This window comes from Gobius niger, assembly GCF_951799975.1.
Source record: "Gobius niger genome assembly, chromosome: 20".
NCBI lineage: Eukaryota > Metazoa > Chordata > Actinopteri > Gobiiformes > Gobiidae > Gobius > Gobius niger.
The window spans coordinates 12,935,419-12,952,191 of record NC_136871.1 but is presented as its reverse complement, the minus strand read 5'-3'; the positions used below and the strand labels follow the sequence as shown (position 1 = coordinate 12,952,191).

The 16,773-nt window shown below is 42.8% G+C and overlaps 1 protein-coding gene across 2 annotated transcripts in view; it reads right to left on the bottom strand.

Annotated features, from left to right (window-relative positions):
* Window positions 1-16,773, bottom strand: part of LOC306979544 (plexin-B1-like) — a 48,945-nt gene that overhangs the window by 9,072 nt on the left and 23,100 nt on the right. The window contains exons 2-12 of one of the 2 annotated variants that reach the window (XM_079578518.1): window positions 9,458-9,554; window positions 8,085-9,216; window positions 6,236-6,418; window positions 5,732-5,860; window positions 4,714-4,814; window positions 4,021-4,153; window positions 3,723-3,879; window positions 3,520-3,628; window positions 2,602-2,710; window positions 1,315-2,202; window positions 395-529 (exon numbers count right to left, since the gene is read on the bottom strand). In XM_079578518.1, coding sequence (XP_079434644.1) covers window positions 395-529; window positions 1,315-2,202; window positions 2,602-2,710; window positions 3,520-3,628; window positions 3,723-3,879; window positions 4,021-4,153; window positions 4,714-4,814; window positions 5,732-5,860; window positions 6,236-6,418; window positions 8,085-9,206 — 3,066 coding nt within the window. In that variant the 5' untranslated portion in view covers window positions 9,207-9,216; window positions 9,458-9,554. The remainder of the gene's footprint in view (window positions 1-394; window positions 530-1,314; window positions 2,203-2,601; window positions 2,711-3,519; window positions 3,629-3,722; window positions 3,880-4,020; window positions 4,154-4,713; window positions 4,815-5,731; window positions 5,861-6,235; window positions 6,419-8,084; window positions 9,217-9,457; window positions 9,555-16,773) is intronic. The other variant, XM_079578519.1, reaches the window with a different exon arrangement.

Genomic DNA, 16,773 nt, shown 5'->3' with positions numbered 1-16,773 from the left:
TAAACAGAAAGTATAACATTTATCTTTCACATGTAGTGGATAAAAGTACAGATCCTCAAGGCCTCTATAAGTACAGACAGTGGAGGATACTGAGCACCACTGTATATGCATGGGTGATATACAGATATTCCACATGAATAATGAATCTAATCTTCATAAATGTGCATACAGATGGAGAAATGTTCATAATACAAATAACCTGTCCTGCAATACAAGAAAATTATGGAAATTAATGTAACCCCTTGTCATGAAAATGCAAGGCTAACACAATATTGGCAGGTATCGTCATCAGTAGATAAACACTATACAAGTGGGTCACAAGGGAACAGTGAATAAAATATGTTACAACTTGAATACGTTTTGAGTATGCACAGTATAGGGACCTCATCTGTACCTGATAGAGGTGCAGGTTGTGAGCCAAAAGTGTGATCTTCCTCTTGACTCTGACAGGCAGCAGTGAGGAGCCCTGGATCTTCTCCACACAAGGACACGCAGAGGCGCCCCAGCTTACAAAGGACCCCTCATCTCCCTGTAACATTACAGTGAGTGAATGTTCTGCCAAACCCAGTCGACTGTGCGTCTTCATGTGTGCTCCATTCTTCATTTACGGCCTGAACGCAGCTGGAAGAATTATAAAGTAATGGAATGTGCATAGGCTGGAATTTAGAGGGGGGAAAAACAAAATATAGCCTTTTTGCTTGTAAACTGTGCAAGAATTAGTGGCAACTACTCACATTTAACGCAGGATTAAACCGTTCTAAAGTACGAACAAGTTTTTTACCTATGTACCTATGTTAATTCTGCTGTAAGTAATATATTTTTCATTAATAATTGCTAAAGTTCAGATGACTGCACAAACTGAGAATTTACTATGAAAAGCATAATAAGAATGCAGTTTGTTTTTTCTATCTGACCTATCCACATAAAATAAAAACTTGCACAATGTCTTCTCTATCGGCATATATACAATAAGATTTAAGATAACATTAAGGCAGCTTTGTTGATAAATTCTCTACAAATACTGATTATGGTCAATGCATTTTCTGTTTTTTTTTTCACAAACTGTCTCTCCCACAGAGTTATATTGACATAATTGTATAGATAATTGTAGAACACAACCTGTGAACACAACCTGTTACTATAAATAATTATACCAAGCATTTGTGGATTTCCTTTCAAATAAAATGTCTTTGACGACTCTCCTTTTTGACTACCTGCCTCTGTTGATCATTTGGCAAAAGAAAAAAAAAACTTGCATGGATGTATACATTTGAGGAACAGTGAGGAAAGCATGAAAAATGGGTGTGAACTCACAGGGAGAAAGCCCTCGTCCAGGTCATACTGAAAGTCCGGCTCAGAGTCAGAGTCCTGCCGCTGAGGGGAGGGGGGTGGCGGGACGCGCTCCATCTCCCCATCTCCTGACAGGACAGTCCCGGCCGAAAATGTTGCAGTGTCATTTTCAACCTGCTTTATGTGGTCTTCCGGCTCCTCTTTTTCTTTCGGCCACACCAGCACCTCGGGGCTGTCAGTCGGGGGGTCTGCTGGCGGGGGAGCGGGGCTAGTTTCAAACTCAATTGGCTCTGAGTCTGCCGGTTCGCCCGCAGGGAAGGGTGTGGGCGGAGGGTGACTTGTATAAAGGAGGGTCGGTGGTCCAGTAACATCTGGGACAATAGACGCGGTCTCCTCTGACATCTCCTCCTGAGAGGTCGTGTCTGGTTCGGTTTGGGGGATCATCAGGGGCATGACTTGATCTAAATCTCCACTTTGACCGTCAGCAACAGTAACTGGGACAAAGTCGGCACCTTCATTTGGGGCAGTAGTCGCCTCGCCCCTGTGGCTTTCCGTAAAAGGCACTGTGGGGGGAAGGGCGCCACTTCCCTGGGTACTTGGTGCAGCGGTGGTGGGATGGGTAGTGGTCGCTTGAGTTGTAGTAGCAACAGTAGTCGTGGTGACAGTGGTAGGAGTCGAAGTACTAGCGGCAGTAGTAGTAGTAGTAGTAGTAGTAGTAGTCATCGCAGTAGTAGGGGGGATGGTGGTAGTGGTGAGGGGTGAGGTGGTGGTAGGGGGCAATCGAGTGGTGGCTACGGGAGCTGCGGTGGTCGTCGCGGCGACAGTCACTGCAGTAGTCGCCGGTTTTGTGGTGGTGGTGGTGATGATCTCCAGGGCTTTGGAGGTGGGGGGAGTAGATGTGGGGAGTTTGAACTGGGGGGTGGCGACAATGGGAGAGATTAGGAGCAGAAATGAGACACACCATGGAAATAACCAAAAAATTAACAAATAAGTCCAAAATATTAAATGCAAACTAAACTGGAAACACTCCTTTTGTTTGCATTGAATCTACATACTATATAAATACAGTATGTGGCGCAGAATTACCATGAAACAGGACATATATGTATTTACAAATCAAATAATACAAAAGCCCTGAGCATTTTTTTTGTTTGGGAAAATGTTTCTTAACTCAGCAGAGAAGTTTATGGTGTAAATGCTCTTGGCGTTAAAAGGAAAAAAGCTAAAAATACTTATTGGTATGTAAATTCGTGTGTAAATTTTTTCTGATTATTTGGCAGGATTTTTTACTGCGAGTGAGCAGGTACTTACATGCTGGTTGTAGATAATGACTCCCTCCTCACAGGTGGGTTTGTGAGTGCACGTGTGCTGATGGACGCACCAGTTACAGCCCCAGCGGCTCAGGACACAGCCCCGACAGCTGCAGGATAAAGATGAACATGACCACAGACTTCGAACGAGTGTGTTTTGCCACTACTCAACAGCTTTGAATAAATAAAATAAAATAAAATACAGCCGTGCTCCTAAGGTCACATACCCTGGCAGATTTTTGGGCGGATAGTTTCTGTTGCCAGTATGATTTGAAAGGGGCAAAAACAGTTCACACAAACACCAACCATGAGTGGGAAAAAAAATTGTGTTATGATTTATATTCTTTGTAAAATCCACAATTAAAACATTATTCGCCAGGGCATGTAAATTCATGAGCACAACTGTATATTGACAAACCATTAACTCAATGTTAAAGGGGCTAGATGCAAGTTAGCCATGTTATACTCAATACTGCCACCTCAGGCCAAATGTGTAACTGCACCTTCTATATTAAACTCGTGCATGACGGCAACACGGACCGAATTAACACCTTTTTGAGTGACAGTGCAGAATTTTAGAGGCAGTTGTGGTGAATAGGTCTGGGCTCATTCTACACATTAGGACATTGTTGGAACATGTAGGGGGAGGACAATACAAAATTTTGACATTTTTAAACTCTGTATAGTCCCTTTAATAAATGCCATCAAGTATGTATTAAGTTACAATGTGACTTTATATATAGAGAAAAAATATATTGTCTAAATATGTCATTCTTCTGTTGTGAGATTACATTCAAGTGTGTCTTAATTGACTACATAAATGTGGGTAGTGATAGTATTTTAAATTCAACGACACAATGCTTCAGATTCAGGCTGTCATTTCTAACGGCTCAAACGAAAAGCAGACGTGAGATCTTACGGCATGCTCCCAGACATCTGCTTCACCTCTGTACAGTCAAAGATGGAGAAGTCCCTCTCTGTGACCGTCACATTACCAAAACGGAGAGACAACACCACTTTCACAAAATCTGACAAGTGAAGAACAAGACAGGCCAAAATTAGCACAGTACAATACAACCATGGAGTACAGGTTACAGAGGAGAAGTCTGCAGTTGAACTCACCGTGTCCTGGAGGCACTGCAGGCACTCGACTGGGGTGTGGGGAGCGACAGGTCACGCCTGTGGAGCTGACTGTGGCCGGGCTTTCACTGCTCTGGAAAAAACAGGTGTAGGACTCTCCGTTTTCCAGCACAGGGAGTCCCGGGACATAGAGGGATATCTGAGGACACAATAAGGGACACACACAACTTGAATCAGAAAAATGGTCAGCCAACACACTATCTTTATTATCTTTAAAATGTGTGTAGCCATTTTTAAAGTCGGGACACTCATAAGAGAAGCGTCTGTTGCGCACACTCACCATGTGGCTCTCATCTTTGCTGACATTGGCGGGGCTGAGGTCCTGGATGGACAAACACTGCTGCTCTATGTCGAAGCTCCAGAGCCACTGCCCAGGCTGCTGACCACGCGCACACTCCGACTGCAACATGCACCTGATGGAGGGAACCACAAAGTCAGATTTATGGCAAATGTAAGTATTATTTGGGCTTTTTTGGATATCATAATCAGGCAGTATTGTGCTCTTCATTGTTGCTGTAAATTATTGTGCAAGTCCTCATTCAGTCAACAGATGTCACTGCTGTCCATAGCACGGCGCTCACATCTACAAAATTCCTGACTTAGAGTTTCTCTCAATGGATGAATTTTTTGTAAGCACATTCATTTCCATTAACACACCGATGTCATAAATCTATGTGAAATGGGTCAAGGTCAAAACATATGATGCGATTAATTTGGGATTAATCAACGACTCATTAATTAATTAACTGTTGATTAATCTTAACTGCCCTTAAGAAGAGAAGAGGTGCATAACATTAAAATGTATCACACAATGTTAGAGTTGGCTCTTCTTTCTTTTGATATTCCTGTAGCTATACTGTATTTCAAGACACAATCACAAACAAGTGCTTATTATTGGCTTTTCATCTTTATGCCAAGTGTGACGTCCATTCACTTTATTCGAATAATGTAAAAATGTGATGGGCCGCCTCACCTTCCCTGCAGGACGCACCAGCCGCAGTAAGGGTCGTGGGCCATCAGACAGGAGTGACAGTCCTCATGCCTCCAGCACTCAGCCACTGGTCTCTTCTGCAACTGCAAAGAGAGGAGGAAAAAAAAAAACATACCATCACGGCATAGTCAGAAGGCACACGCACGCTAAGCTCTGGGAAATCTGATTAGGAAGAATAGGTGCCCCATTTTCCCCACAGCAACAATGGCCACTAACTGCGGTCATTAGAATAATCCGGGGGTATTGCTGCTGCTCAGTCTCATTATGGGAGGGGAGGCAGGATGGGGGGCAGCTCAGGAATGTGTTTGAGATCTACAGAAATTCAGAAACAATACAAAGGTTTGCACTTGGTGATTTTAAGAATGTATTCACTATATATTGTGACACAGCAGGCACAGCACAGCATACATAATCCTTTTTCTTTAGTACTTTTTGTTTGTTTACATCAAGATAGTAAATCAGCACAACACATCACCAAATTATTGTTACCAAGACGATTACTCTGCGATGTAATAGCCATATCACAAGAGGCCACAATACATCATAAAATCACTTATGTCATCCTATTGACTGAGATTTACACATTTTGTACTGATATTATATATTGAATGTTGCCATTTACTCTCATATTGTACTGTCCTGAAAGGTGGTATTACTACAAAGTTGCATTTTCGGGGATGACCGGTTGCGAGGTGGCTGTTAGCATTCCTGCCTCACAGCAAAAAGGTGCGGGTTTGATCCCTGGACTGGGCTCTTTCCCTGTGTGGCACAATAACAGCCAAACATGAATGCGTTCGCTGTTTATTCCAAACCAATTGCAAATTCCTCCATTGTGCCATGATGATTTCAATCACCCAAAGCACATTACCAAGCACAAGCGAGGACTCCTTTGCCAAAGATGCCAACTGCATGTTACTCAAACCAGTAAGATGCCTTATAACTTTGTCAGGACAACAAGAGGCACGCCTTCAGCCACACAAAAGTGAGTTTTGGTGAGTACCATGTTCTGGGTCATGATGAAAAGGTGCTGCTCGGACAGGTCCAGGAGGAGGTCTGCGCTGATGGCAGTGTTCGGCTGGATGGAGATGACAGAGTATTCCTCAACCTCACCGTTTGGCCCCAGAAACACCTAAAAGCAAACGGCAATAATATGTGAAGCAAAGTCTGTATTACACGTTCAACAAACCAAACTGATAACTATCATTATCCGTTCATACACATTATTGTTGTGTACATTTGTTCTTTACCAGACCCATAGTCCTGTTCACAATGTTAGATTTAGTATGAAAACTTTATACTTTTGGAAACCTTATGGTATAAGCATTGAGAAAAACAATGTTTCCATTTGCCCTTGTCATTTGGTAAAATTGTGCAATCATGCCATTTCCCCATTAGAGTAAATGAAGAGTTCTGGTCAGCGCTACGGTAACTCCATGAAACATATGACAAGGGTTTCATTGACTTTTTTGATTTTGACGTAATTGACCAGGTACTTTCATTTTACCTTGTGTAGATTCCCTTTAGAGTCGCCCAGGAAGGTGATGACATGTCCCGCCCGCACGCTGACAGCCACAGCAGTGAGTCGAGCCGAGGGGCTGTCCAGGATGGTCTCCGCCTCCACAGGGATCCTGCTGGCCATGGGACTGGGAGTGTGATCCGAGCCACAAGGGTACGCCTCCAGGGTGTTCTGGGACGGGAGCAGGACCGCATTAACTCATGCACAAACATACTGTATGTGTGGCCTGTTTAATGCATTACTTTTGTACTTGAATCAAAGACAGTCTGAGAAAATATGAATCATGCACTTCCAAAATTAGTTTTGTTTTTACGCAGTCCTTCCATTTTCTTCCTTGAGGACTAAGTTTTACATAAACATATTGCTTTCTTTTTTTCTAATTATATGGCTCTCTCCGCACTCACGACTCTCATTCATGCTGTAATGTACTACTGCTCTGAAATAAAGAGAAACATAAACCAAGTGAACCAAAAAAGAAATAAATACAACCTCAATTGAAATAAGAACAAGGCAGAGATGCACTGGCTCACAAAATCGGCGATTGCCTTGCTACAGCAGCCATTTCCAAAAACTGGAGCGTCACATCCCCCTTATTGATCCGAAGATCCTCAGGGGCCTCGCCATAATAACCATTCACAGTGTTTGTGTACATTGTTGTATGAATGAGAGTGTGAATGGGTGAGTGGTTCCTTGGTCTAAAGAGCTTTGGGCCTAATGAAGGTAGAAAAAGCGCGTGGCAATTATCTAATGAGTGCATTTACCATTTAGGCAACACACGGATTACACACTAAATAAATAGATTTAACTTTCAATTCAAACTTACTTATCTTCAATGCACTTGTTTTGTAAGAAAGTGTTCGGGACCCCCCATGGGACCCTCAAGGAACTCACTGTGGAAACTGCTGGTCTACAGAGTGTCACTGTCAGGGCAGCTAGCAATTCATTTTCCACCAGTGTCAACTATCACTATATCACTTTTAAAAACAAGTCTTCTTATGCGTGATGGAGCAAACAGACTAAAAGTAGGTTTATTATTTACAAGCCGATTTTAAAACATAAACTGAGTAAGAAAAGCTCCACACAGCGACACTTCCAGAACACAGTACAAGCACGTTATTATGTCTCCAAGAAGTGGCAGAGACTGTGGTTCCAGCAAATATCTAATGAGCTTGTCAACCCTTGTGCTTGGACAGAAATCTCCATGCCTGATACATCCTGCCTGTGCTTGGGCTGAGGGAGTGTTTCATTCCCTAACATGTCAAACAGGGGTCATTGTTTCACCACTGCTCATTGGATCAATGAGAAATGGAGGCAATGAACCTGCGAGCGTTTCCTGCTGAAAGCAGCGTGGAATGAGCTTTTTCACTCTTATGAATGGACTTTTTTTTTTTGAGAGCGCTTGTGCTTGCACTGGGACAAACTTACAGACAGGCCCCTCAAATCACATGGAATATACTGGGGTCACTAATGTCTTAAGCCTGTGTTGTTTTTCATTCTTTAAACAGATTAAAATCTTAGCAGGAAGCAACACCTATGCACTTATCGCACCATCATCTCTTTCAAGAACACACAAGAAAAACTATGGCCTTTTGTCCCTTTCCACAGCTGTCTGTAAGGATCATGGGGGTGATCCCTATAAATAGAAACCTCCTTCATCTCATACCATTTTCCTTTAACTCACAGCATGCCAACAATCCATCTCTTAATGTATTTAATACATATTGTATTAACCACTACTACTCCTGTACTTAAATCAAGCCATAGGTGCATAGTTAATTTCTCTGTCCTGTTTCGGAAAAGCATGACAATCACACATTATTGAAGATGTGAAACTTACCTCTGGCAGATTAGCGCAGATGGACTTGACTTCATACTCGATGTAGGCCGCCTCTGTCCCCGCCTCTCTGCCCATCTGAGTGTAGCACAAGTCTCTGGTTGAGTTGATCCTGACGTCTATATCTTGCAGGTTAAACATACAGAGGGCAGAGTCCTCGCTAGGCCGGGATGAGGAGGTCGACTGAGTGGAGAAGACTCCCAGCAGGACGTCCTGACCTCCTGCCCCCGCCCCAGAGCGACCCAACTGCACTGCCTGCAGCAAACTGTACACCTTCCCAGCTCTAGAGCGACATGTTAAAGGCACTTCCACATAGGAGTAGTACGACTGGTCATCCAGGCAAACTCGAGACACGTAAGTCCTGTATTCCCTTGACTGAGATTTCAGATCCCGTCGGTAGAACAGAAAGTATACATGATGTTGATGTGCAAATGTAGAAACAAAATGATGGTCATACTCTGAGAGGCGACCAGCTACAGCCAGTTTAGCTGTCTCTTCATAAGAAAAAATAGATCCTTGGGCAAGGTTTCTGGTGGAAATGGGGGGGTGGCTGCTGGTATAACCCCGTCCCACAAACAAAACAGGCTGGCGGTCAGGATAGGCCCGGACTACTACTCCTACAGTGCTGACATTGGGATGGTTAGCTGCTACATATTGAGTATCTACTGGTCGTTCGGTGGAGAAGAGGATCTTCCCCACTGAGTCCAGGCTGCGTTTCTGACAGATGCCCTGACTGACGCTCCCACAGGTGATGAGGTTCAGAGAGTACGGGTCCACCAGCAGCAGCTTGTTGTGGTTGCTAGTGCTTCGAGCTTGAGGACAGGTGGTCTCTGTCAAGGGGGGCAGGCACTCCTGGCTGTCTGTTACTGGGCCCGTGTCAGCCTGCACCTCCACATGGAGGCTTTTGTCCAGTTGGAAGAGGTGGTCCCGGGCACCCACATACACCCGACCGATGTGGGGGTCTGGGTGCAGCGCTAAGTGCTCAAACAGAGTGTTGACGTGGGTGAAGGTGGGGTACAGGTCAGAGGATCCACTGATGAGTCCGATGGGCCAGGCCACTATGACGACCAGGAGGGCTAACACTGGGGGTCCAGCCCAACAGTGAGCCCAGATCCCAGGAGGCATGGCTGCACAGCTGAGGGAGCACAGAAGACGTCATTTATTTGGAAATTGCTTGCCAATAATATAAAATGAAAGAGGATGTTGGTTGCTAAAGTAATTTGTTTAAGAGCACAATTTTGTTCACAAGAACAAAGAATTCTTTCAATGGAACATTAATTCTATCAGTTGTTCAAATACAGTTCACTTAACTATTGATATTGAGACTGAGAATAGACACATAGACATAACAGACTCATTACACTGTAGATACACACCCTCAAGAGGTGTCCTTCAACATAATGCCATCAGATCAGCTCCTCATCTTCTGTCTGTGGAGCATCAGTGTTCTGCAGCACTGACCCTGGGCATTACCTGCAGATGAACAGCACAAACATCTTATTTACCATATGTGTAAAAAAAAAAGAAAGAAAAGAAAGTATATAAAACACTCAATTAAAACAAAATATTATAATTAGTCGTATAATTAATCTGTTACACACCATCATGAACCATGAAGGACATCATAAAGAAACATATATTTAACAGATTTAAAGAGGGGGTATTATGCTTTTTTCAGCCACATAGCACCAGTCTATAGCACACTACAATGATGACGAAACCTTCTGTTGGTCTGTCAATGCAGTAAATTAGAATAACTGCCTTATATAAAATTGCTCTTTCAAAATGGCGTTAGCAAATGACTTGAAATAGGCTTCTGTCTCTTTAAGAACCTCTGACCCTTTCCGACACGCCCCCTCCACACGCTGTCTGTGGCATCACAACAACACTGCGCTCGTCGTCTCAACTGTATTGAAACTACGATCGGTGCATTTTAATTTTTATTGTTGGAAAGGACCTACTGTTTATCACTTTGTGAACAATGGCCACACAGGATATTATTTGGAAACGAACCTTCCACACCGGACGCTTGGAAGGGGCTCTTGCCTGAAAAATAACTGCTGTTTGGAGGCTATCCCTTTGCATCTGCCATGCCCTATGGATCTCTAACTATACCCCCATGGACGACACCCGGATCTGCAGGAGCCCATACGATTCAAAGACGGACATTATCTGTGCAGGTGGACAATGGTTTTCCGAGGTTACCCGTTAGCTTGTTATAATCGACTACAGCTCATTGTTGATGAAAAGTCTGTAATAAACCACAAATGTGTAAAGCCAGGCTCATTGTGTGATCATCGTAAAGGCTGCTTCGAGTAGTTGCTGCTTTATTGACGTTATTTGTGCATAATATGCTGCCTGTTTTCAATGAATGTTGTGAAGGTGAAGGTTGTTAGCTTGTCGCGGCTAATAGTGCCTTAGCTCCGGGAGAAAACCACTCGGCTACGACTCACTGTAGATGAAATGTGAGCAATAAACTACACAATCAACAAGACAGGCTCCGTGTGTGATCATCATAAAGGCTGCTTCAAGCAGTTGCCTGTATTAGTGACGTTTTCAATGCATAATATGCTGCTTGTATTCAGTGAATTTTCCCGTTAGCTCATCGCGGCTAGCTTGTTAGCTCCGGGAGAAAACCACTCGGCTACGACTCACTGTAGATGAAATGTGAGCAATAAACTACGAAATCAACAAGCCCGGCTCAGTGTGTGATCATCATAAAGGCTGCTTCAAGCAGTTGCCTGTTTTAGTGACGTTTTCAATGCATAATTTGCTTGTATTCAGTGAATTTTCCCGTTAGCTTGTCGCAGCTAGCTTGTTAGCTCCGGGAGAAAACCACTCGGCTATGACCCATTGTAGATGAAATGTGAGCAATAAACTTCCAAATCAACAAGCCAGGCTCCGTGTGTGATCATTGTTAAACGGTTCTTGATGTGTGTGGTGGTTTTATTGACTTTATTTGTGCATATGTCTCGTTTCCACGTGATGACTCGAGGTTTAGCTTAGCATTAGCTTTCTCCGGAGGCTCTGTGCATCATCAAGGCCCAGCGCAGAACCAGACACTGAAATAAGTGTTCTTGTCACCGGTTTTAATCCTGGGTGTTTCGGTAACAGAAACACTGATGTGTGTCTTTGTAAAAGTCTGCTGTGGCTCCGGTTCACAACACATGAAGCTAATCCTCCATGATGGCTCTGTTTACATCTTAGGGCTAGACACTGCGGGGAGGGGGTTCTGCTGAGGAGCAGTGGTTGGTTACTCGGCTGGTGACGAAAGGTCGGAGGCGTATCCTGGAGGTCGAGGGCGTTTCCTGAAGGAATCAGGCGTTTTATCCCTAAAATGGCCGCCATCAGAGTTTCTACAGATTACTCGAAAATACGTGAATGTGCCAAGGCAACACTTCAGGCATGGTTTTAATGAGGGAATGACTTAATAACATGATGTAAAGCTTGAAAAAGTCGATTTTGCATAATAGGCCCCCTTTAAAGGTCTAGCGGAGGATATTCTATTTCCGGGTGGATCATCAAGACGATTGGTCCTCCTAATTGTCAATCATTCTGGTGATATGCCTACGTAAGGCCGTCATGCGTGCTTGCCCCTTGTTAATTTCTGCACATGCGCACTTTCAGGCCTATGTGAGTTACGCTGTTAGCCATTCATTGCTGCTCGCAGAACGCACCGAGTCGTTTGAAAATGGCAGAGGGGCAAGAGAAAAAGTGCCTTCGAAGTGTATGAGAAGAAGAGAAAGGCTTCAGAAGAGAGAAACAAGACCAGCGTTTTTGGGAGATTCTTCCTCCTCAGAGGCAGGTAGAGCGTTGCGCATGCGCATTTTATTTTTTTTAAAGTGGATAGGGCGGTTCTTTCCTAAAATTTGGGGAAATCCTCCTGTATACCTTTAATGCACTGTACAGTATAAACATTGCAAATACAATGTTTATGAATTTCCTAAAATAAGTTGATTAAATCAACTGTCAATGGCTTTAACACGATAAACACATGTGTGACTCACATCTATGAACACTGTCAATCAGTTGCCTTTCATTTTCATCATGAGTAGAAATATTGTAACATGTTGTAGTAAGTACTGCATAATTCTACTTTGGTATTCAAAATGGCCGCCATAACAACAAAAGTCACATGACTGAAAGGCATGAATACCAGTCCCACCAGCAAAATACTGAATAATGAATTAAACTCATGTGCCATATAAGTAAGGCAAGGCAAGTTTATTTGTATGGCACATTTCATGTACACGACAACTCAATGTGCCTCAAAGCAACACCAAAAGAAAATAAGATGAGTCTTCATTTACAGACTGAGGTTTGACTTGGTGTTAAAAAACGTAGCCGTACCGTGAGAACAGGATTTCTCCATCATTAAGGCAAATCAACAAAAAAAGAGAATTGTCACTAAAAGGAGGAAGAGGAAGAAGGAAGTGGATCATGCGGGACACCATGCTCTGAAACGGGGACAAACCCAGCAGGCGATGCACCGCTTTGGGACAGAATCTTTTAGCATGTGAGTGAACTCACAGCCCTGTATTCTCTATCCAGCTCTCATGATACCAGGCAGTACCACAAAATGAAAGATATCTTGCTGTAAAGGCCAATATCACATTATTAATGCATCAAGATAAAACATTTTATAAAAGAATCAAAAGGTGCCAGAGGCATTGAATCGAGCTCTTTGCCTCAATGAAGTCTGTCTTTCACTAAATTCCCCAGAGTCTGGCAGCAGAAGCGGAGTCCACCAGGGCTCACCGACCTGGGGGAGGGACTTCTTGCCATGAGAGCAGGCACAGAACAGGCAGGAGGGGGGCACTGAGGGGACCGAGGTGATGTCTGAGTGCTCACTGATGGAATGTGACCAAAGACAATGAAGCAATGGCTACAAATCCAGGGTTTTGCCCTGGGGTTAGTCTTATTCAGTATTATGTACACAATGATCTGCTATTCTTGTCCACTTTGTATGCATGGGTGTTTCCCATTAACTATCCATATTACAGTGTGCTGTAATGTTTTAAACGATTTTAAGTTGCGAGCCAAAGATGGACACATAGCAACTCACATCAGCAACTTACAAAGATATAAAAAACGATCTAATCACACTGTTGTCACATTGCACTAAATAAAAGAAAAAAAGCTCAATCATCTTAACGCAACCTCTAACTAGACTATACACATCAACTTCAATTCAAGCCAACAAAGCCCTTTCAAACTAAAAAGGTGTGTTTTATGTGCAGTCACGTTTCTCTCTGAATGAACACATTCCTATCAGAGACTCCCACGATCGCAGTCGCCTCATAATGTGCTCCATGAACCTGAAGATCAAAGCTGTTCTTCTGCCCAGTCCGTCTCACCTGACTCACAGTGTCCTAAACTTGAAAAGATAAACTGCCTTTCTTTTACTTTAATCTGTATGATCAAACTAAAGCCTCAAACAAGGTGAGAGAACATAAAAGTTGTCTAGATGTATTAAGGTGAGAGCAGTTTATTGTAGGGCTGCACAATCAAATCAAAATCTAACTTTTAAGGGTGTTTTACTGCGTTCAAACCTGCTGTTTACACAATGGCAAAATCTTTTCCCACCGCTCAATTGAAACTATAAAGCCTGGCCAAAAAAGAAATCTCCATTTTAAAAAAAAAGGATAAGCCACACACTGATATTTCGTTACAAAGCTACTTCAGCTTTGTTTACAGCACATATTTGCTGAGGAATAGTTTCTGATAAGTCTTTATTTCAATGTTGACATCCTGAGATCTGACCAACAGCAGATCCAGACTTTTATTGGTTCGGGCAGTATATATGTTGCACTTTTGTCCGTCACACACAGCGGCTCTTGAGTATTCCCACTGGGTGACCGCATTATCTCACCAGTCTGGCTCTAAGCTGGACAACAAGTTATTTATACACAGCAGATTCCTGGGCAGCTGATTGCATGCGGAAATGAGCTTAACAAATAGCTGAACGGTAAAATCTAATTTCTCTGTCAAATCAAAATTTCCAAGGGCTACTGCAACTCTACAACACACACTGCAGGTAAAGACCGGCCCGACTCTCAGCCGGAAGGTCGTGATGCTGCAGGTCTTGGCCCGATGAGTGACACGCGGTGACAGTTCGTTTAATCACTTCCTCATTAACTGGTTTGCATTCATCCCCATTGTCCCAAAGCTTTTCTGAGTCCGGGAAATAGACAAGCAACAACTGAACCAAACAAAGCACTGCAAGGACTGTGCGAGGAGTGAAATGCGTCATACAAAATCAAATTAAGTAACACAAACCAAAGGTAGAACAGAGATTGTCAAAAATTGAAAAGTAGATAAACAATCTATTGAATATGATAAATATAAAAAGTCAGAAACCAATGGCACAGAGATTTCTTTTACTTAATGGAAAATGAAAGGGTGCACATGAATCATAATAAAATCTAAAACATTACCATATTTCTTTCAGGAAATCTCCTCATCTCAACTACTACAGAGAACTTTCAGGACTGTTTTGTCGCTGCGCAAACCTTAAGGTAAGAAGTCATTTAATTTAATGAAGGGAAAACTTGGTAGTAGGGGGTTGGGTAAGCAATAACTGCCAGGGCCTGAGTTCATGCATTTCCTGGGGCCTTAAAACTATTACATAGAGAGAAAATACACCCCCTATATAATCTTTATACAAGATGATGAACACGTGTAAGCAGATCGTCAGAACAGTGCTAAAAATAGGAAAGCACATTGGACAGTGAGTAAACTTTATCTGGTCTAGATTTAGAAGCAGAGTTCATCATAGTGCCGGCCTGTTGACAGACTTCAGACAGCAGCACTTCTGTGTGCCGTGAAAAGCTAAACATTAGCCTGCAGCAGACTGGTTGTGTCAGAGTCTCAGGTCCCACAGCTCATACCTGATGACCAAACCATGCCATTTCGTAATCCTGTGGTTTATAATATAATGGTAAAACCGCCCAAACATTTCCCTGGAAATTATGAGCAAACGGGTACAGGGTGTAGCTACCGCTTTGCTGTTGTTTGTGCGCATACAAGTCGAGATAATAACATAAATTGTATAATGCTATTTTCCTTGTTTGAAAATAATCTAGAAAACATGTTGTTATTGTCTTCAATTCTCTTTTCTTATACTATGATCAGCAAACAAATTATTGGGGCTAGGATCAAGAAAAAAACTATTGGCTCGGATTCGGATCGCAATACTTTATGCTGCAATTGTTGTTACACAGGACTTTGCTACATTTTGTGTTAAAGAAGAACTAAGTAATTTGTTTACCTTAATAAATCCTTTTCATAGTCCTTTTGGGGGTGTTTCATCTCTTGCAACTTTCCCAGCACCGGTTCGGAGGCGCAATACACACTAATGGAATCATGAAGAAGAAGCTAACAGGCTAACGGGCAAAGCTAACTGTGGGCTTTTTTTTTTTCCCCTCAAGCCAAGCTTGAGGGAAAAAAAAAAATATCTCTATACGTATACCTCACTCCCTTTGTATTTTTTGTCAGTGTCATATTTCCTCTCTCGGACAATTAATGAGTAAACAAATGCAACAAGCTACAACACCTGCAGTGGCGCTTAAGGCCTCTAGGGGCATGAGTTACTTAGTTCTGCTTTAAAGCTGAGTACCTGACTTTTTGTTGCTGCAGAGTAAATGTATTTTTGCCACCTCAGAGTGTGATGTAAACACTGCAAATAACAGACTACTTCTAGAATCAAAAGCTGTATATGGGCGTGAAACAGGCATATAATTGATTTGCTTGAACAATTTGGATGTGCAGGCGGAATTGTGAGAGCTAGAAACAAGTTTGGGCCACAACTAAAAATGCCACATTTTGAACAGAAAACATCAGGTACCCCAACTGTAATGCCAGCTTTTTGGGTGTCCATTTGCACGATGTAGCATTACTTGATGGTTTATAAGCTGAATTTCCTGATTGTATGAAATTGTTAAATAAACTAAACTAAACTAATGTACTTTTCAATCTTAGCACTTCAATAGACGTCACATGGCATTTGGTTTCTAAACTTTGGACACATGACTGTTTTCTTTTTACACATTATAAGGCAAACATATTTCTTATCATACTTACTGTATCGCAAAAGTGTTTCATCCAAGCTCTACAAATTACACTGTAGCAATATAACATAATCTTGCAAACTGATTTGTGTCATTACGTTTCCTCATGTAACCTGCACAGCTTATCCAGGGTTAAGAGAGGAACAAAGAACATAACAAAACAACTTTCACCCTTACATCGATCTAATACCATCAGTTATTATTAGACACTGTCCTTTCTTCATGAACTACGCTATCGCCGCCCATCAAAGTCACACAACAGCAGTGCCATGTTATTTGTGACATGAACCCCCCCCTTCCCCAGTCTTCACACAATACCGGCTTTTCTGTGGCTTTCACCAAACTAGAACATAATCCTCTTTCCACCCAACACTGCTCTTTTTGTGCCCGGGGCCTGGCTGTTGCAACCTAAGGATAATATTCAAGACGGGAGGTGATTTGGCGCAGCCTGGACAACATGCTCTCACAGAACTCTCACAAACATACATGCACGCACTTATAAAGGGCATCTGTGCTGGCTCAAACAAGGGCCTGCAGACCGGGGCGAGGGCCGCTGCTGTGTGGAGAAAACTGGACACAAAGAGCAGCTTTGTAGAGCATGCAGTGAATGTCGGTTTTCCATA